The sequence below is a fragment of the Cyprinodon variegatus genome, unplaced genomic scaffold, assembly GCF_000732505.1.
Source record: "Cyprinodon variegatus isolate N-32 unplaced genomic scaffold, C_variegatus-1.0 Scaffold36, whole genome shotgun sequence".
In the NCBI taxonomy this organism is placed as follows: Eukaryota; Metazoa; Chordata; class Actinopteri; order Cyprinodontiformes; family Cyprinodontidae; genus Cyprinodon; species Cyprinodon variegatus.
The window spans coordinates 640,410-661,724 of record NW_015150489.1 but is presented as its reverse complement, the minus strand read 5'-3'; the positions used below and the strand labels follow the sequence as shown (position 1 = coordinate 661,724).

Sequence of the window (21,315 nt, the reverse complement as noted above, 5' to 3'; positions counted from 1 at the left end):
CTCTTGCTGTTCTCTCAGTGAGCTCCAGAGCTGGCCCTGCCTATCTGCTTCCCTTGCACTCCTTACTTTTAAAGGAGTCGTAAACTAGTAGTATATTTATACAATTCTTTGTAAATTGACTTTAAATTCATATTTCTTCTAGAAGAAAAAAAAAATTAACAGAGCTCAGTCTGACCAATCCATTCCCCCCCTTTTCCCATTATAGTATACATGAGAATTTGACCTGTGTGTAAACACATTCCCATTAATAGAAGAAATACCATCTTTAGCAATTTCGTTTACCATTGCTTGACAGTCCCCTACACAAAACCAAGCCACTTTCCCACTCCAGATTTCTTGGCAGATTTTAATTAAAGCCAAACACGAACAGACATGCCTTGACATAACCAAGTCTGATTTCTGGGTGATGACTCATTTATGAAGAAAAACCTGAAAGTCATGAAAAGTCAATCTCTTAAACTTAATTTCTGGCCCAAATTTAGGCCAAGAGCTGATTATTATAATTGCTAAAATTTTAAAATGTCAACTTTTAGGTGGATAGCAGTTGAGGAAAATGGAAAAAAGAAAGAAAAAAGGAAAGTTATTGCCAGGGCAAGAGAAGAATTTGACTTGTATGTATCTGCATTAGTGTGGATTTAGCGTTAGAAATATTAGAAGATTGCAGTGGTTTGGTCACCATCGTTAGTCCATTACACAATAGGTAATTAGTTAGATGAACACTTACCGACTGCCTGATGGTGAGTCCGTGATTGTTAGAATCTCCCCATTTTGCTGGCATAGAGACAGGAATGGTAATAGCAAGCGCACTTCCAGTATTGACGTCAATACAAGAGGAGCACAAAAATCATGCTTTCTGGAGTCTTGTGGGGTTTTCTGATTTGCACAACAAGGCCAAATTAAAAAGCCATGCCATCCTCGCACTCCAGACTTTCTGTTAGGTTTTAACCAAAGTATATCACAAACATGTTTTAACATGACAAAGCCAGGGTTAGAAGTGATTTCTTCTTCAAAAACAAGCTATACCATTTAAATTATTGTATCTGAAACGGTGTCAGACAATGCAGAATGGGTACTATCCAAGATGGTACAAGAGATAAGCTTGTCACAAAATGTCTTATATCTTCTTAGTGATGAAATCTTAACTACCTGAACCTGATCTTTCTGTAAACATACTACCCAATGAAATATTCTGTTTCTATGTGACATGTCCTTTTTAAATTGAGCAAAAAACCTCTAAAACAACCTAAAAGCTCTTTTTTGGAACATCTTTTCTCTTTTTTTTTTCTCCCAAAAAGTTATTGAACCTCTTTCCTTTATTATTTTCAGTGTGATCTCCTTTTTTGCATCCTAGCATTCCAGTCAAAATCAGTCACTAGTACTGTACGCTTTATTGTTTTTGTTTCCTCCTATCTTACAAATAATATTACTTTTATGTTGTTGTATTTCTGCATTTAGTTGTCCTACTTAATGCTTTAACACTTGCAGCTTGATTGGTGCTGTATCAAGATACATTTTCATCAATAAAACTTAATACAATTCAGGGAATGGTGTGTAATAACATTTTATAAAATTCCTGTTGTATGTATTTTGTTCTCTTTCCACCATCTAAATCCAGCATTTCACATTTTTATAAACTCCTTAGATTTTGCACTCAGTAGTCTCACTTTATATGCAGGCAGTGGTTGATGAGATGGAAAACAAGTGCTTTGTTTACCCAAAGCACTCTCTATGTCTTTGATTTTTGCTCTGCTTTCAGGTGTTAATTACTAGCTTATTATGCTTAAAAAGGACAGAAAAAAACGAGGAGAGGTAGAGAAGCCAGAGCTGAGGGAAGGGAGTAACAAAAGTAGGACAGGAGTATACCAGGCTGAAAATAAAATCCTGTTCCTGTGAGAGTGAGCAGGGGAAATAGGACGGGTGCTTTCACTGACTAAAATATGTATTTCTTTACTAGTTTGGGACAGGAGAATGTGACTCCTTCAAGTGTACAGGGAATATAAATTGCTATTTTACATTACAAAAGCGAGATTTGTGCTGAGTCAGATCATTTTCAACCCCCTTGTGTCCATCCCTACAACCCCTGGTAAAAACTATTGAATCCCCGACCTCAGAGGATGTTTATTCAGTTGTTTAATTTTGTAGAAAAAAAAAAAAACAGATATCAGACATGGCACAAAAATCAATTTAAATGGCAAGTGTCTTGCTTTAAGAAACACCAAAAGAAATCAATAAAGAAAGTGGTAGTCACTTGGTAGAAAGTGGTAGACAGTTCCTTTTTAAAAACAAAAATATAGAATCACTCAATTCTGAGGAAATAATTATGGAACCGCCCTGTAAATTTCGATCCCCAAAACTACCACCTGCATCAAATTGGACGTGATCGTTAGTCTTCTAGAAAGAAGTGATCACACCTTGGAGAGCTGCTGCACCAAGTGGACAGACATGAATCATGGCTCCAACAAGAGAGATGTCAACTGAAGCAAAGAAGAGGATTATCAAACTCTTCAAAGAGCGTAAATCATCACGCAAATGTTGCAAAAGATGTTTGTAGTTCACAGTCAGCTGTGTGTAACATCTGGACCAAAAACAAAATGACATGGGAGGGTTGTTAAAGGAAAACAGACTGGCAGACCATGAAGACATCAAAGCATCAAGACAGAAAACCTTATGCAATTGGAAAAAAAAAAGAAAAGAAAATGCACATCAAAACAAATGAGGATCAAATGGAAGGAAACTGGAGTGAACGTCTGCAATGGGCAACTGAATGAATATCCGCTGAGGCCAGTGATTCCATAATTTTTGTAAGGGGTTACAGTACTATACAGAAGCCAAAAGAGGGAACTCACATAGAAACAAAAAATGATTTAAAGGGTCTCTCATTTTGGCCTGTGTTAAAATAAGTAAAGATGAGATTTTTTTTTTTTTTTACTGTAACATAAATATGATATAATCCTATAGGACAGCTGAATCTCCTTATCTGTGATTAGTCTTTCACTAAAGCCTTTTTGGAAAAAAAAAAAGTCCCTTCTGGGGTCTTAAATGTTGCTAAACATAGTGACATAGTCCTTAAGTTGGCAACAGTGGTGACTAGTGTTAGGTCAAAAATATATATGTGAGACTTTTTTTGGACTATGCTTAAAAACATCAGCACTTGAACTACAATTTGCTCTAGTACAAGCTAATAATATAACAAAGACTCCAGGATAGCCGTCAAACATTCTTGGACAAACTGAGCAAAAGTTCAGTTGACTTCAATTTAGGCCTGTTTGGTGGTAGCCATGACCTGGATGAATGATAATTTGCACAAGCATTTAAAACTGAATAGCTCCTAAAACACAACTGCAACTCTGAATTTCGCTAATGTTATAGTTCTTGGTGTATTACTGGATCAATGTTAAGAGGAAAGGCCTATGCGATCACACATAAACAAGCTTGCCAGTTTGTAGCCAGATTAGCAGTTAGAGCGCTCCAGTCATAGCTGCTATGGAGGAGGTGGCCTTAAAGGGCAGGTAGATATAGTTAGTATTATGGGGCACTTCATGTTGATGAGACCCTCTATCAGAACAGGACGACTGGCATACATTCACAAACCAAGCTACATGTTGACAGGACCTCGGTTTTACAAGACTGTCAGGCAGTTATTGATCCAGGAAATTGTTGGTAAACTGCTGGGCTTTGCTAAATTGTGTGCTTGCTTGCTCGGTTTTGCCTACGTGAGTCTCTATAGAACAAGGGTCTTTGATTAACCCTAGTACGCCTGGTTACCTGCTCCTTTTATGGTCGCCATACATCATACTACTTTTTTGGCCCTTATGGGCTGATTTTCTACAGTTGTGCGAGATTTTTTATTTTTTTTGTATCAGGCCAGGTTTCATGTTGATTGTGTATTCTGCATAATGAAGTAGTATACATGGTCTAGTATACATGGAGTGACAACGGGCGAATAGCCTTTCACAACCATCTCCCAATCAGGAATCGTACAATGGGAGGAAAATCAGACATGTTTGAAATTTAATTCACTCTTGTGAGGAGATCATGAACGTATCCTACTGTTGAACCAGAGCTACGAGCATCTACTGTGCAAGAAAGGAAAATATTTTTCTTCTGTGACTTTACTTCCAAATACATAAGTCCGACCAGCACCAGCTCTCTCAGTCAGATCGCATCAGACCACCAGGCGCCATACACTGTTAGAACAGATATCATCAGCCGTGAACTTTTAAAACCTGCGGTTTCGTTGTTTAATTTGAGCGGTAACTGAGTACAAGAAAATATCATACAGTGTTTACCTGCCCTTAAATGTGTCTCTGCTTCCACAGACCTCCAGTATGTATCTCACACAGGTTTCTGCTGAACATTTTCCTATGTGAACAAACAATCTCATGGATTAAATTAGTTTATGCTGTCATCATAATTGTTCATCTGGAGCACATGAGAATCTGGTATCAGAAGGGCCTTATTTAAAATTTTCCTTAATACCTGAGGGAAAATATTTAGTTTTGGCTATAGTTAAAAATCTGTTAAAAACAACAAAAATAAGCTTGCAGCAAGTGGTAAAGTAAGACGACCTACTTCTAAACCAGTACTTTGAGAGACATATTGTTGCATATTCGTAAAAAAAAAAAAAATTACTTCTATTGGCATAAGCCACAGTGAAAAGGGCAGCTAGAACAAGTGAAATGAATTGCTGGAAACCAACATCACCCCTGTGGTGAAAAGTCCATTATAATTAAGAGTGAAGAATTGTAAAGGAGACATTATTTTGCTGACCAAGCTATAAATAAATGTATTCAGCTGCAGTTTTTCAGCTGTCAGGGGGTCTTGGCATTGGATTCCAGCTAATGGCATGTTAATAAACACAAAATAGTGGGCTGCTGGACCTCTGAGAGCAACTTTCATGTGTCTCCTGCACTCCTACACACCAAAGCAGTGCTCTGTAATATCCCATGCACCTGCCTCCATCAGCAGAAAGCACACATGGTGATATGAACAGCAATAATTTTGGTTGCTGAGGTTATTGCTTGTGGTTTATTAAATGATGCTATCAAAGCTGAATGAAAAAGTTGCATGTGAAGCAGCATCACCCTACCCTGGTCCTGGTACAGAAAACATGAATATAATTCTGCATAGTTAAAGCCAAACAAGTTCTGACAGCTTAATCTACTTCCCTGCCTCTCGTTACCCACACAAAGGGACAGATGTTGTCCGTTTTTTCATACAGTTTGTCCTTTCCCATGAGAAAAATTATAACCAGCTGCTCATTTTCCAGCTGCAGACATTTTGTTTAGTGCTTATGGATGCCTAAATGCACGCATCCTCTCACACAGATACACATATGCATCTCATAGAAACAGTCCGCTTTTGCCCTGAAGGTTACTTACTTTGGAAGGAATCCAGCAGAGGCTTCTGACACTGTTAATTGCGTGGTGTTAATCAATTAGAAGACATCTGAATGAGCTAGGGGCCATAAGTGTTCTGTCATAAAGTTCACAAAAACAAACAAGGATTCTGGTTAACAGATGAAGGTGATAGTAACTTTTGGCAAGCAATGTTTTATTTTCAAGCTGAACAACGATAGAATGGAAATGGGTGTCTCTTCTATGAAAGTATAAAAGTTATGTTTTATTTAATGTAAATTTCTATCCAAAATTTTTTTTTTTTTTTAGTTTCTGCGACTTTATATGTGATTGTAACTTGCGTCAATGTATACTAAAACTAAACATTCTAGCATTCTAATCTAATATTTTTATACATTGTTGCTCCTCCCTGACAGTCAGCTGGCAGAAAGAAGACTACTGCCCTTTTTTTTGCTTATAGGAAAAATAAACTCGGCTTTTTGGATATTTTTTAAAGGATTTTTCCAGCAAGCATCGGGCAGAAATAAATAAGCATTACCTGTGACTGATATTAAGGTAATCTTGTTTTAAAACTGTAGTTATCAACCTACATGCATTGTGTGTTATGTTGGTTTGTATTTATTTTTCACCCACAGGCAGAAACACATAGAGAACCATGGACTTTTAATTTGTATTTACAAAAGCAACAAGAATCTAGAAACGGAGAACTGCAGGACATCAGTTGAACTTACTGGTTGGTTTGAGGGGAGAAAGCAGACTGATCAGGAAGGAGATGGTTGATGACAACTGATGACTGATTGATTTATTTACTTGAGAGATGAAGGGAAGGTAGCATGGATCTGTAGGGGTTTGATTCAGTTGGTGTTATAGAGTGATGGTGATGCAGGCAGGCAGGTGATGAAGATAGAGAACTGATGCGGACAGGTAAGACCTTCTCCATGAAGATCGGAGAAGAACTGAGGTTCACTGGCTGTCGACAGGGGTAATCATCTGGTGAAGAGAGATGATCCTTTGCCGCCTTATTTACACGCTACTCATCTTCTTTGAGAAATTTTCTCAGGTGTGCAGCCAAACTGGTCAGCTCAGCCACCAGCAAAGATCCTTGGTGACAGGAAGCTCACTCACACCAGAAAAACAGCAAAACCCCAGAGGCCATTACAATATGTCTGTTAAGCAACCTGTATCTGTAAAAACACAATACTTGCAATAAATGTAATGAATAAATGTGCTTAATATACACTTGAAAATTATACATTAATTTATCTGTACTTTTTAGATACAGAGATATTAAAAATAACATTTTCAAACTGTAAAGATCGATATGGTGTAGGCTATTATAGAAAACAAAACTGTGATTGTTGCTTTTTTCTGTTTTAAACAGAGTACATGATTAAAAATAAAAAAAAGTTAAGATTAATTTGTTGTATTATTTTAACAAATGTAGCAGTCATTGTTTTTAGTTGAAAAAAAAAAATCATACAGTTTTAATTTTTGTTCCAAGTAATGCTTTTGATTTCCTCAAGCCTCTTATATCAGAATCTTATAAAGGAACATGTTTAATGTGTACTTGGCATTCATGCTTCCCATACATTTTAAATAGGCAAGCCAGTTGATCTATATTGTCAGGGTGAGGTGTTTCTTGGCTCAGTTAAACTCAAATCTCTGAACACCTACCATCTGCTCGGGTTGACCAGCCAACGCCTGGACTGCTCATCTTCTGCTGGCTGCTGTTGTTTATGTTTTTGCTAACCCCTGGCAAGTGAATAGGGTTTGATTGTGCATCTTCTCAAGTTCAGCTCCAGTTCACTGAATGACTCGCCTGTTTTTTTTTTATCCAAGGTTGCCCCAAGCTAATGACCAGTAAAGAGTTTTGGTTGCAAAGCATAATTAACTGAATGCCCAAGATGTGTTTGGTGTTTATGTTTTAAAAGCTTTTTAATGACCATAGCAGATCCTGTGAAATCTTTTTTTTTTAGAAGCTTTCATTTGAGGAAGGACTTTGAATAAAATTCTAAAGAGAGCACATTTCCAATATCTTGGGAAATATGGAAGTTCAGTACATACAGTTTTAGGTTATTTTTTTTTTTTACTCTTGATTGTGTTATTTTTCAAACAGTTAATTAGATTCATTTTTTGTTACAGATGGAGATGTATATATATATATATATATATATATAAATAAATATACATATATTATGTTTTGCTGTTATTTGTGGTGAGAAAGAATAGCAATGCTGACCGTGCTTTGTTTTTGTGCAATATACAAGCACCACTAGCAGTAACATAAGCACCATTTACACTACCCTTTTGAAACCGTGCCGAGATCGGTCCAAGCACTGTAAGTGAGATAACTGTTCAGTGTAAATGGCACGCACAACTGAATGGAACCTCGCCAGACACAACCAAACCGCATTAACATGGTACTAGTTCATCAGTTCTGGCTCGGTTCTCAGGTAAGAAAGAGTGCATGAGCAGACGGCAGCGTCATCTACACTCGGCCTCCGTGAAATAAAGAAATTCATCATGAAATTTCAGACATTCAGAAAAATACAAGCTTCTCCACCGTGCCACGCAATTTCCAGTGATGATTCTGCTTAGCAGTACGATGAACCTCAACTCCTGTCTGTAAGCCCTGATTAGACTATCCTTTGTCGTATCCACTTCCCAAAAGCCGACTCTGTCAAGTAAATTACCCAAAAGCTGCATTCTTTGCCTGAATCTCAGCAAACGTCTTGAATGTTACGGGCGCCTTCATGTTGGTTTGCTTGTTTACCTCTAGAGAGCAGTAGTATTGTAGAGACGAGAAACTGTGCTAGCGTGGTGTGTAAAAGATTGTAAAGAACCAAGCTCGGCACTGATTATTTTCGGAGGGTAGTGTAAATGCGGCTATAGACCTTCACAAGATGGTTGCAGCCCCATGCTTGACAGTTGTTATGCTAGGTTAAAGCCTCACTGATGTTTTGTTGTTGTTTTTATTACACTTGAATTGCCCTTCAATCTAAAAAAAAAGTAAACATTTGATTGACTCATCCACATAACCAATTCTTCAGTGACACCCAGTATCTTGCTGTTTTTATCTCTTTTCAGGAGACTATGTAGTGCTGACTGTCTTTTTTGACCTGAGCAGGAGAATGGGCTACTTTACCATCCAGACCTACATCCCATGCACACTTATTGTTGTCCTCTCCTGGGTGTCTTTCTGGATCAACAAAGATGCAGTACCTGCAAGGACCTCACTAGGTATTTAAACAAGATAAATGCTCGCTGACCGCATTAGCTGTGAAAGTCAAACTTACATAATGTATAATTTTCTCTGTGTTTACCAAGTGTTAAAACCTTAAAGTCCAATGTAATATTCTAATATTATATTGGGCAAGTCTATCTTGGCCTTAATAACCCCCTTCTTTGCAATGCTTCTAGAGCAATGTAGCATTTATAATTCAATATTCCTGCAGCTCTCTTCACCTTGTTCCCTTCTTTCGTATTTTCAAAATCCCTTCTCCTTTTTTTCCCCCCTTTGGGACAGTGCAGCATTTTAGAAATATTTTTTATCCTGCGAAGACGAGCACATTCTGAGACATATGTTTGCATACATGGCTTAATTAGGCATTAATTATGCAATAGAAGTTGAGAAATGTGGAGCTGCTCCTTCAGCAAATACAGGTGACTTCTTTGCAGGCTGTTTAAGTGTACACAGGATGGAAAGAAATATAGGACAAAAATGACATGCTCATGGAAAATTGCCAGCTTTTAAACATGTCCTTGACATCCTAAGATGCAGCTTGTGATTCACATGCAAACACATCCCTTTGTCAACTCTTTAATTAGTCCCATTAAGTTTTTTTTTATTGTCAAATCCAGGAGGTAATTAAATTAATCTAAACAAAAAACCCTATGTGCTATAAAACAAAAAAATCCATACTCTACCTTTTTCTAACTGCTGCATCATATCCTTCTAAACCTTTATTTTTACCCGTCCACCTTTAGACACATTGTGCTTGTAGTAATATAATAGTAAGAAAACAAATCAATCATTATCTTTGGCTATTAAAAGATGATGTAGGAGGTACATAATGCTTGTCTATTTCGAAGCACATTAACACATGTGACATAACTCTTAATCCTTCAATGCCAATCTAAAAATATATCAGTTTACACAAAATGCTACTGCGTTAATCTTAACACAGAGGGATTTCGCTAAGATCACATTAATTTTATAAATAAATCCTCTTCAATAAATATCAAGCATTTCTTACAGGGAAGAGATGGTGTTATGCTTGGCTGTTGATACAGCGGCTGTGGCATAATCACTTATAAATGTCTATTTAAACATTTACTTTTCATGCAACAACCTCTGCCTCTATCAAGATCATCAATAAAGACTGGTATAGAAAAGAAAAAGTTTTCAAAACAGCTTTGCAAGAGTAAAACAAAAAACAGTGGCAAGTGTGATGTAGTCTTTACTAATTTGGAATGATCAACCTAAATAGATACTTTAAATGCTCAGGATAATACCTTACAAATACAAAGGGATACACATATTACAAGTGAAGTACTTTTAATTTTTATATTCTTCACACACCATGTTTCATAGGACTACCAATGCACTGTATATGCTTTATAAACAGGTTATCTGTAAATGTTGCAGTTTGTCTCATCCATAAAACCATTACATGTAAAAAAAAAAAAAAAAAAAAACATTAAAAAAAAAGAGTGAAAATTAGTTCTAAGTTTATATTTACCGTCTTTTATAGCTCATACAGGAAGGTTTTCTAAACGGTTAATTAATTAAAATGGGTCTCACAGAGGCATTTTGGTACAAACACATAAAAGTGTAATAACTTTTTTAAATGTACATTTATTAAAAAACACATAAAAACCAACTAGGTGAATATCTCTGTGTTGCCCTGTTTTTGACTTTATTGGCCTTTTGCAGATGCAAAGTGTTGCCCATTGGCCAATTTAGAGAGATACCAGTACCCTGTGAGTCGTCATACTGCTGTTTGAAATCACCAATTATTTGATTAAACCTAATAAAAATATACATTTTTATTGTTGATAGAAAGAAGAAGAAGAAACCCCTCTATGCGAAATTAAATACATTTTGGAAGAAGGCTAAAGGAGTTTAAAATGCCTCTAAATTTGTATTTAATTGAAGAGAGATGTTTGTAAGTTGTGTTAATGTTTATACATATATTATACCTATTTAGCTTCTGTTTCATATTTTGGATGTGGTGTTCATAATTTTGACCCCCTTTCAAATTACCTATCTATTTTTTAACCGCCCCAAATAAATATGACTAAAATAAACAAAATTTAACTGACTACATTGACCATTGATTTTAGGGTCTGTTGAAGCCATAATTTTTTCTGCCTTTCTGAAATACATATTTTCGTTCCTGTTATAAAAAACATATCCTATAATAAATGCAAATGGTTATTAATATGTGAGGTTTAAATGTATGTATGAGAAAGCTAAATATGTCCATATGGATGATCAAATATGTGGGTAAAAAAGGCTGTTTAATTTAGATTCCTTGTATTTTGTTTTGAAATGCATTTTTTTGGCTAAATGTTTTTTATTTTTTCACTTTAATTATCTTGATGGCTTATTAAATTAACCATTAATCATTTGGTGAGGGTTTTTACTGATGTAATAAGTGTGAATGATAATGGGGTTAAAAGATTTTGGAAAGGTGTTTAGTGCCATTGTATTAAAAAATATGATTTCTCCTTGCTGTCTTTGCCAGGCATCACCACTGTGCTGACTATGACCACACTTAGTACCATTGCCAGGAAATCTCTTCCTAAAGTGTCATACGTGACTGCAATGGACCTGTTTGTGTCCGTCTGCTTTATTTTCGTCTTTGCTGCACTCATAGAGTATGGCACGCTGCATTACTTTGTCAGCAATAGGAAGCCAAGTGCCAAAAAGGACAAGAAGAAGAAAAACCCGGTGAGTTCCTTCTAAAAGCTAGCAGTAGATTTGTATTTCTAAATTGATATTGAGGAATGTGTATTGTCATTTTTGTTTTGTTTTCTTGCATCCCTTACATATAGTTATTTGAATAGGCTTTAAAGAATTATTATACACTTTTTCTAATGCATTGGTCTTTCTCTAAAGCTGCACTCAGTAGGTTAGGTGGATACTAAATTTTCATAATCCATCACACATCTGTAACAGTTGGATTTTAGACCAGGGTCATGTGGTATGTGTTGGCCTTAAATGAGCTCTAAATCCCTCAAGAGATCATGTCAAAATGAAGGTTTAAGCTCTTGTCAAATATTTTACAAAGATCTTTAATCTCCCCCCTATTATTAAGTCTATATGCAAAGGATATGAATAATATTTATTTCAAGGCAGCAATTTGAAACTTAAAGAATGAATGCTCTATGCTTGTATAGCTGATTGGGGTACAGATGTTCTGAGTAGGAAAGAGAGAGAAATAGGCACAAGGTAGAGCCCATGTATTTTTGTACTCCTTTTAAAGTTTTCCTAAGTGGTCTACCATCTTTAATGGTAGAAAGGGAGAAATAAATTAATACATAATGCAGAGGCTTATTAATATTTTTTCGTGACTTAAAAATAAATGTTTAACCCTAACTTACAAAGACTCTCTCTCACAAAAGTTCTGATGTTGCCTTAGTTCCTAATATAGATAGTCAATGAGCACAGAAATACCCAGGAGGCTTGGAAAATATATTGGACAGTATTAGCTGTAGTTTGCAAAGCGCAACAGAAATCAGCTAAAATCACTATTAAAAGTTCGAGGCTTCACAACAAGCACAGAACTTGGTACATCTCAAGTATAAATGTTTGATTTTTACCACATGAACTAAATCTGTCTTATTTTTTCTGATTTCTTTTCTCCTGAGTAGAAAAAAAGATAGATTCATACTAATCAAGATGGATCGTCAATTTTAAAGCTGTCTTTCTGCAGTGTATGTCATTTCCATAAGACCTGTAAAATATCTAAGCTGTGTCTCTTATTATATTTGTGTCCCCCTTTATTTCCCTTCTAACTGTTTTATAATTCTCTGTTTTAAAAATATGTGTATATACATCCCTTTGTTTCATTTTGCTTTGTTTCTCCCATATGGACAAAAGCTCCTCCGGCTCTTTTCCTCTAAGGTATATTGCCTGTGTCCAACTGCATGTGTCTGCTGCATTTCAAGTTTTTTGGGCCCCTGGCACCTCACTGCTTTTCTCTCTGCGCAACAGCAGATACGCCTCTCTCTATTGCCACATATATCTGCATTCCAACTAACTGTGCACCTCCTCATTTACTAAATGGGTATTGAAGATTACATTGAAAGGGGCGCTTAGCAGTGCACAGTGCGGAGGCAGCCAGCCAGACATACTTATGCAGTTTCTTTCTTTGTTTGTTTTCTTATGAAACACTAACAGGCATATCACATATCCTGTGGTCAAAAATGTTTTAGTAAAGAGCCCCATGTGGACAAATTCTGGCTTCCTCTGTCCTGTTTCACTCTTTGTTGTTGTTACCATGGTGAACAAGCAGCCAAACCAAGAGCTTCCTATTTTCTCTTTTCCTTTTTCTGTCAGTCAATTTTTCAGTGTGCTCATTGGGCTTCTTAACCTGACACTTCCTAAAGAGTCAGCAGAGCCTTAACAGACTGAAACAGACAACCCATGCACTGTATAATGGTACTTTGATTTGGAGGAAATACTGAAGTAAAAGTTTAAATCTATATAAAAATGACCTAAAGCATGTGAGTATATGAAAATTCTACTCTTTTTCAATAGCTTCTACATCTTCTATTAAACTTAAAGGGATATATTTAGAATGCATAAGCTTTGTCCAATCTTTCTAAAAGATAAAAACATAAAGTAAACATCATTTGTGAATCATGTAGTGCGTAAAATTATGTTTTCTTCAATTCTGAGCTTGTTCCTGGTTTTATTATCTAAAGCGGGTTGTGACTTTCAGCCGGTTAAAGCTGTCGGTGCCACTACGCTGGTTCTATTTTTTACTTTTTCTCATTTTGCAAACACCTACGCAGCCTATCCCAGCTTGACCAGGTCATACAGCAGGACAGTGTTGCTGTTTCTCCTGCTTGAGTTCCCACAACTTTTCCCTTAGCAACCCGCTTTTAAAACTCTGTCATAGACTAGTACTGCTACTCCCTTCATTAACGTACCACAATGTTTTCCCTTAATCAGAACATAGATGCCTTAAGTTACTGTGCTTTTTGTTACTTACTTCTTTGCTTACTTTTGTGGTTATGTACAGTTTTCAAAGGGAGAGCAGGTTTTTGACTGGGCATAATGAGAAATTTCAGAGAGTTAAATATTATTCAGGTGATGCTTGCATCTAATATATTTAAACCTTAAATATATTAGAAGCATATGTGTTAAATATATAGCAATGCCCTCTATTAATCTTATTTATTTTCTTTTACAGTCATGTTTGTGTAAAGATAATGAACAAATTATATATACAGGAAATAATTAAGTTTATTCTACCTTGTTTTGGAATTTCTATTTTATAAGGAAAGTTGTAAAGGCTGTCTTCACACCAGATAAAATTTGCACTACAACATTAGAAATCAAACAGATTGTCAATGGTTTATGATGGATGTTAGACAGCAGGGTAGTAGATGCACCATAACACTTTCCCCTTTACACCCAAATGTGAGAGTTATCAGACATGCACAAAACTTCCAATTTGACAATATAGTGATACCTGATCATGGTATTAGCATATCTAGGAAGCACCATAGAGTCTGAAAGCTCTATTGGGGCTTTATTGATGACATGTGGCCTATCTGCACAACAGAGGATTAGTTTTCAGGAGATTGTAGGCAGGATTGAAAATGTGCCAGTCAATTCCATTTAAAAATGCATTCTTGATACCATAGGGAAATTAAATAATAATCATTGTGCATTCTTCTAGCTAGCAAGCTAATACTAAAACTGTGACTAGATTGTCATAATGGATAATCAGCAAAGTTTGTGAAACAAATCTATGCCCAATTACTCACTAAACCACAAGAAAAAAACTGAACAAACGCTATTTGGCCAAAGAACAGACCACCCTGACTTTAGTATGGCCTGTTCATTAAGAAAAGAAGACACAAATCTAAAAAAACAAAACTTTTTATTGAGCCAGCTCAAGCAGCCAAGTCAATTAGTGGCTGATGGCTAGTATTGCAGTGAGAAGCAGGTGGATTGAGCAGAACAGTGCGGGGAAATATTCACAGGAAAGCAACTTTTTCATGCAGCCGGAGGCACTAGGCCCTTGCAAATGTTACGACTGGTACTTCAGGTGCACCACGAAAAAGAAAACACAAAACAGGTGAAAATAACAAAAAGATCTCCCACATATGGGGGCCCATCATAAAACAAAAACCTCTCTGCATCAAACATTTAAGTTAATGAAAACAGTTTAGAACACCAAATATCTCTTTTTGTATAACTATAAAGAAAAGTGTGAAGTTGCAAAATAAAAATACAATAACCAGAGAATGCAGCATTTGTGGCTTACTGAGGTATTTTTTCCCTGTGCTTTTAGTGTCATACAGTTGGTTTACTTCCTACTCGGTACTATCACCTTGACAATCTGTATTTAAAATTCAAACTGCTCCAGAACTTGTCAGGTTCTAAACATTTCCAAATAAGTTTTTTTTAATCTTTTTTTATCTAATCGCAGAGTCTGATTACTCTACTTATAACTTTTTGTTAGAAGTTTGAGATTTGAAAATTACCATAAAGAGTATTTTTTTGTTATAATGCCTATGATGGGAAAAGTTATTATTTAGTGAGGGCATTGGCATACTTTCGGAACACGCTATGATAACAAAACCTTTTTATTATAGAATATGGGAGACAGAAAGTTAAAGAAATATTATTTTTTCTTTGTCAATCATTTAGGTCAAGGCAAATGTTGAAGTAGTCTTGATGGTTGCTCATGAATCAATATAGTCAGACATTTTTCTAGTGTCCAAAAGGTGACAGTTGCACTGTTCTAATCAGGGAAATGCACTGACAAAATGTGATATACATTCATGTTTTACTTTATTAATTTTGCTTCAATAATGATGTTATTTTGTCTGTTCATCAGCTTTCTTCCTGCCTATTCATTGTGATCGGTGCTCCTATAAGAACTCATCCTTTTTAACATGAATGTGCACATATCCAGAGTCAGCAACCCTGGGTTTACTTATATAACTAAAAGCCAGCTGCTGTTGTCAGACATCCATTGTTGAACTAGATTTTTCTAACAATTCTTTATGTCTGTCGGTAAAGATCACTTCCATAGGCACTGAACACAGTTACAGGCGCATGACTTCAGCAAAACAAAACTAGTGTATTGTTTTTTTGTTTGTTTGTTTAATTACAAATTCATGACCAATTAGATACTAATTTTAAATATTAAAAAATTTGCTACCACTACTAATTTTTACTTCCAGAAGAGCTAAATGAATATCACAGGGCTAAAAAAAAAACATTTATAAAAAGTTGTTGGAAGGTAATACTGACATAGATGGTGCCTAAAAAAAAGCAGGATCCATAAATAAGAGGGACTGCTTTTGATGTCAGCAAATGTTAATTTGACATTATATGTGCAACAGAAGCTATTCACTAAATACAGAAGTTGTTAGTTATGGGTCTCCTTGTATTTGTTACATTGCTTATTTTTGCCAAGTTAGTCCAAGTTGTCAGTAGTGGCTTTCAGCAGAGTTTGAATAACATGACTTTAGTGGTTAACTCTCAGTTTGTCTTAAAGCAGACACCAACGGTGGACATCCGTCCGCGCTCGGCTACGGCAATCCAGATGAACAATGCCACACACATGCAGGAGAGAGATGAGGAATATGGCTATGAGTGTCTTGATGGAAAAGACTGCACCAGTTTCTTCTGCTGTTTTGAAGATTGCCGCTCTGGAGCCTGGCGGCATGGAAGGCTGCACATTCGAATCGCCAAGATAGACTCATACGCACGCATCTTCTTCCCTACTGCATTTGCTCTCTTCAATCTGGTCTATTGGGTCTCCTATCTATATCTTTAGACATGGGGTCTTCCCAGCTAGTCCATCACCATTTTCTGTATGCTCAGTGCCAGGAAGTGACATTTTACAAAAAAACAGATCCACTGAAATATCCCAAAATCTGGTCTGACTTTATTTTATTTCTGTTAAGTCCCTTTAAATTTCCACAAGTTTTTAAGATAACCTTGACAAACATTGCACATACTGTAGCACTGAATTTTATTTGTGTGGTATAGTTTTATTGTACTTATGATGCAAAAGCATTGGTCCTGCGAGGGATTACTATGTTTTACTTTTTTAATGTATCTGCATTCCTCTGAAAGATGTAATTAAATCATGCAGAATTTATTTGCCATTGGCCCTGTTTCCTGTAAGACATTTATGTATTACAATGGAAAACAACAAATGTGTTTTTTTATTGAAAGTGAAAATACATAATTTATTGATAATTTAAATAAAGTGAAACAGTAATTTCTCTTATTTCAATTACTAGATGTAAAACAACATTACAGTGAAACATATTTTTTTTTATTTTAATGCAAAAAATGTGTAAAGGATCTCAGTGTAGCCAGTTATGTCTTGACTATGACCATGTTGAAACAGTTAGTTTAATATTTTTTCACATTATTTTTTTATTCACAAAGGCATCAGATCTGAGGCACTTTAAAAGAGCTATGTTTAACTTTGAAAAACTGATTATCTAAAGCAAACAATTTCATGAGCAGTCAGAGTACAAAAAGGATTTTTATGTATAGAATCAGCTGTATAAACACTGTATATATATTCTATTGTTAGATTTAGGGTTGCTTCCATTGCATGCACCTTTCAGGCCAAACAATCCCAGCATATCTTATGGTCTTCTACTGTTGACTATGGTAACTACAAAAGAAACAAAAAAAAAAAACTATTTTGACTTTTTTCTATAAAAACGTCAAATCTTAAAAAAGCTCTGAAGATATTTTTATTATAAGAACTACCTTTGCAAACAGGAGAGAAGATCAGCACAGTGTTTCAGCAAGAATATGTGGCCATCTTTATTTGTTCTTAAAGGTACTCATTACATAAACTTGTTGGTATACTTAAACTACTCAAAAGATCAAAAAGCAAAGAAACTAATTGATCCAATTGATAGTTGCACAACCAGAAATTATGATTATGTTTTCAAATTAAGCATTCAAAAGTAATCTATGTGTCAATGTAAACCTATGTCCAGACAGCTTCAACCTAATTAGAAACAAACAGCAGGTATACTTGCCATCCTTTAGAGAAGTACTTATAGTTATTACAAGCTGCTTTTTTAGAACAAATATGTAGAATGTGTTTTCAATCATCTTGTCTCTGTGCTAATCACATTGAGATTATGAGTTTCTGCAAACAGCCAAACAAAATTACATTTTTCAAGAGGTTCTAAAAGGCCTTTATTCCATGGTCTTTATTTCCATTAAGGTTTGCTTGAATGTGTGATGAGAGCAAATGCTGTACTTGGCTACATGTAATGCACTGTAACCCCATACCACTCAGTTCTGTTAAACATCAGTATGCAAATGACTGTGCTGCAATATGATTTGTAAACTCATAAAGAACGGGTGTAAATAACAATGGCTATGTACATACAATTATAAATGGAAGAAAAACATTTGTCAAGTCTTTGGCATTTTCTAAAAGGGTATATATATTTTGTAATTGTAACATTATTACACTATATCAATCAGTACTATAATATATTTATTGTTTATGCGTGAATGACCATGCAACATACTTGATGGGGGAAGGGTTGATAGGATTGTGCAAATGAGTTATTTATTTATTTATTAATATACTGTTTATGGTATCATTTTTTGATTCTTAAAAAACGCTTATGCTCATATAGCCCCAATAAAAGAAACACAGAATGCTGTCATCTATATCAAAGAGACATAATTGTTCCGTGTGTCTATCAAACTTGAGCCTATTTATCTTGTGTTTTCTATGTTGTGATCTATGTACACTACTCCCACAAAGGCCTGTCAAACTGTTCTATTTGTTGAGTGACTTGCAACCTTATACGTTGTGCTGCTTTTGAACTTTAGATTCTGTTTAGACAAAAAAATATTCTCACTGACATTTATTCAGTTATTATTATTCAGTTATTTGCTTTGGTAATGGGTTTTACCAATTCAATGTGACTATGAGCTTACATGTGTACGATTTACAGATCATATTTTCCATACTTCATTCCCAATTGTGGAATGGCAATTCTACTGTGTTCCACTTAGTAGTTTTTTTAGTTTCTATATACACCATTTCTCACATCTTTAGGAACATGAGATTGTTTATTACCAATAATCACAGTGCCAAAAATTGAGATACATGTGTATAAAAAAATACCTAATACCAAAAAATACCAAATAGCTTTGGAGTTTGAAACTGACCTATATCTCAAGTTCTCTTGAATTGTAATCTTTCTGTTATAGTTTACTCTCGATTTCTTTCAACAGTGGTATAATTTAAAATTAACGTCAAGCAAGTAAAATGGACTAAATGAGACCTTGAGAAAATTAAACTAGTGTCAGAGGTTCAACTGGAAGACATTTCTGCCTGAGGATAAAGGTCTAGTGCTTTGGATGTCAAGGTAAAGGTTGAGACCTTTTCATACTATGCTTCAAATACTTCCCTTGATAACCTCCAAATGCAGAGATTTAAAGAGTATTAAAGCATTATGTATTGAGGCAGGTTTACAGTTCGAAGCATGCTTGCTGAATGAATTATTACTCAAAAATATTTTGAAGGACTGGGTCTCCTCCATATGCTTTTAATCCATTGTTTCCATAAATGTCAGTCTCTCTCTCTTTTTTTTTTAACAATGTGATGTTAACTGTTTTGGGACCAATGTGTAGAACAAAGTACATGAGCAGCACATGTAGATATTTTGTGTTGTTATCAATGTTATAAAATAAAAAAGAAGCACTGGACATGCTGGACTTGTAAAAGACATCCAAAGCTAAAATAATTCTGTTGAGATTCTCATTCATACAACATAAGTTGCTTTGTGTTTTTATCTGATTATTGTGTTGAAGGGTCACTGATATAGCACATAGTTGTGATTTTTTTTTATAATAAAATGATTGCTTTTGCCTGCATGCAGTTGGCTGTATTCATTCTTTATATTTTTCAAACGTATTTAGGCTACTGGTATGATTACATTTGACAAAGCACTTGGCATCAAGAAAGTAATTTTTTAGCAATTAGTTATGTTACAGTCTTATTTCAAATGGTATTAAACATTCTAGACACAACACCCTGTTATGAAAACATACTTTTATTTTTGACTGTTGGAAATTTACTAGACATAGAAAACCAAGAAATCTCATTTACACAAGTATTCACAGCCTTTGATGAATCCTTGGTTTTTCCACCTTTGGTACCAATCAAAACCTAAAATCTTTCTAAAATGTGACGCCACCAGCTTAGCATACCTATCTTTCAACATTTTCGTTTATTCTTTGTAGTTCTTCTGTAGATCCCAAAGGTTGAATGGGAAACATCTGGGCGCAGCTGTTCAATTGGATTAACGTCAAGACCCTGGTTTGGCAACATCAGAACATTCACCTGGTGAATGTGAAGCCCTCCTTTGAGATCTTGGCTGTAAACTTAGGATCATTGTCTATATAAAAATGAACCATGACTCCAATCTGAGATGAAGAGCACTCTTGGGCATGTTTTCATTCATAATGTCTTTGTTCCTGCATTGATTTTTATCTGTATTTTGATAAGTCTGTCAGTTCCTGCAGCTAACAAATATCCCCATAGCATGATGCAGGCCCAAGCATGTTTTGCTGAAGGTATAGTATTGGCTTGGTGATGAACATTGCCTGGTTTCTTCACAGCAATGATTGTCCAATCAGAACAGAGATTTTTGTTGCTCATTTTCTGAGTCTTTCAGGGGTCTTTTGAAAAACTCTGTACTGGCTGCTATGTTTCTCTCATTAAAAAAGGCTTTCTTCTGCCCACTACCATAACAGGGTTTATACAGTTATATAAGTAACTCTTATTTAATGCTTTTTAATACTCTTAGAAATAATCTTAATACCATCAACAAGTACCCATGACTTATATATATATATATATACACACGGCAAAATCCTTCGCCATCTTCATCATGGACAGGCTGCAGCCATGCCCCGAGTTCCTCGTTTTCCCACCACTTTGGTTCAAATTTGCATTTTCCCCATTCTCTAGCCTTTTCTCTGCCTCAAGCTTCTTTTCCGAAGCATTTTAATGCCACAATTATCAAATTTAATGAATTTTAATGCCAATTAAGGCCTTAATTAAAAAAATAATCATTTAATGACTTTTAATGATTTTTAATGACCCGCGGAAACCCTGCATACAGGCCCGATTTGTGGTCTTCTCTCCAAGGAGAAATGCGGATGCTCTGTAATCACGGGGTTCTCAGGGCCAATCCCAATACACCCCCTAGCACTGCTTTTCCTCCCTAACCCTAAGTTTGTGCGTTCCTGTAAAGGCAGTGCTGTCCCAATTGCTCTTTGCATGTAGGGTAGCTGACATATTTGGGGGAATGAATCTAGCCCTTAAAAACAAGAGATTACAGATGCTGACTTGTCAAGAAAGGAGACAATTTCTCAGAAAATATTAAGGACAGGAATTCAACAGGTTAAATCAAAGTTCTTTTTATACTTTTGAAAGCCAAACAAAGCCATCAGCATGCCTTGGTTAGGAGGCAGGGTAAGACATTGTTCTTGAACTCAGACAGGAGCAGCAGGAAATCAGTGCGAGATACGTCAGAGTCCACCAAACCAGGAGAAGCCGCCAGCGATGCTCATATTTAGAGATAAGGAACTATATCTGTAGAGCCTGCCTTGAAAACAGCACCAGAGCTAGGCTAGGCTATGGCTAGCCTGAGATAGCGATAGAGTCTAACTATGGAAGATTGAAGGAGCACAGAA

At 35.7% G+C, this 21,315-nt stretch overlaps 1 protein-coding gene across 4 annotated transcripts in view; it reads left to right on the top strand.

Moving 5' to 3' along the window:
• gabrg2 (gamma-aminobutyric acid (GABA) A receptor, gamma 2) overlaps nt 1-19,480 on the top strand; it is a 65,330-nt gene extending 45,850 nt beyond the window's left edge. Inside the window, exons 7-10 of one of the 4 annotated variants that reach the window (XM_015405097.1) lie at nt 8,445-8,597; nt 11,108-11,313; nt 12,466-12,489; nt 16,109-19,480. In XM_015405097.1, the coding sequence (XP_015260583.1) occupies nt 8,445-8,597; nt 11,108-11,313; nt 12,466-12,489; nt 16,109-16,390 (665 nt within the window). In that variant the 3' untranslated portion in view covers nt 16,391-19,480. The remainder of the gene's footprint in view (nt 1-8,444; nt 8,598-11,107; nt 11,314-12,465; nt 12,490-16,108) is intronic. The other 3 variants (XM_015405105.1, XM_015405119.1, XM_015405111.1) reach the window with 3 other exon arrangements.
• Nucleotides 19,481-21,315: the final 1,835 nt, after the last annotated feature.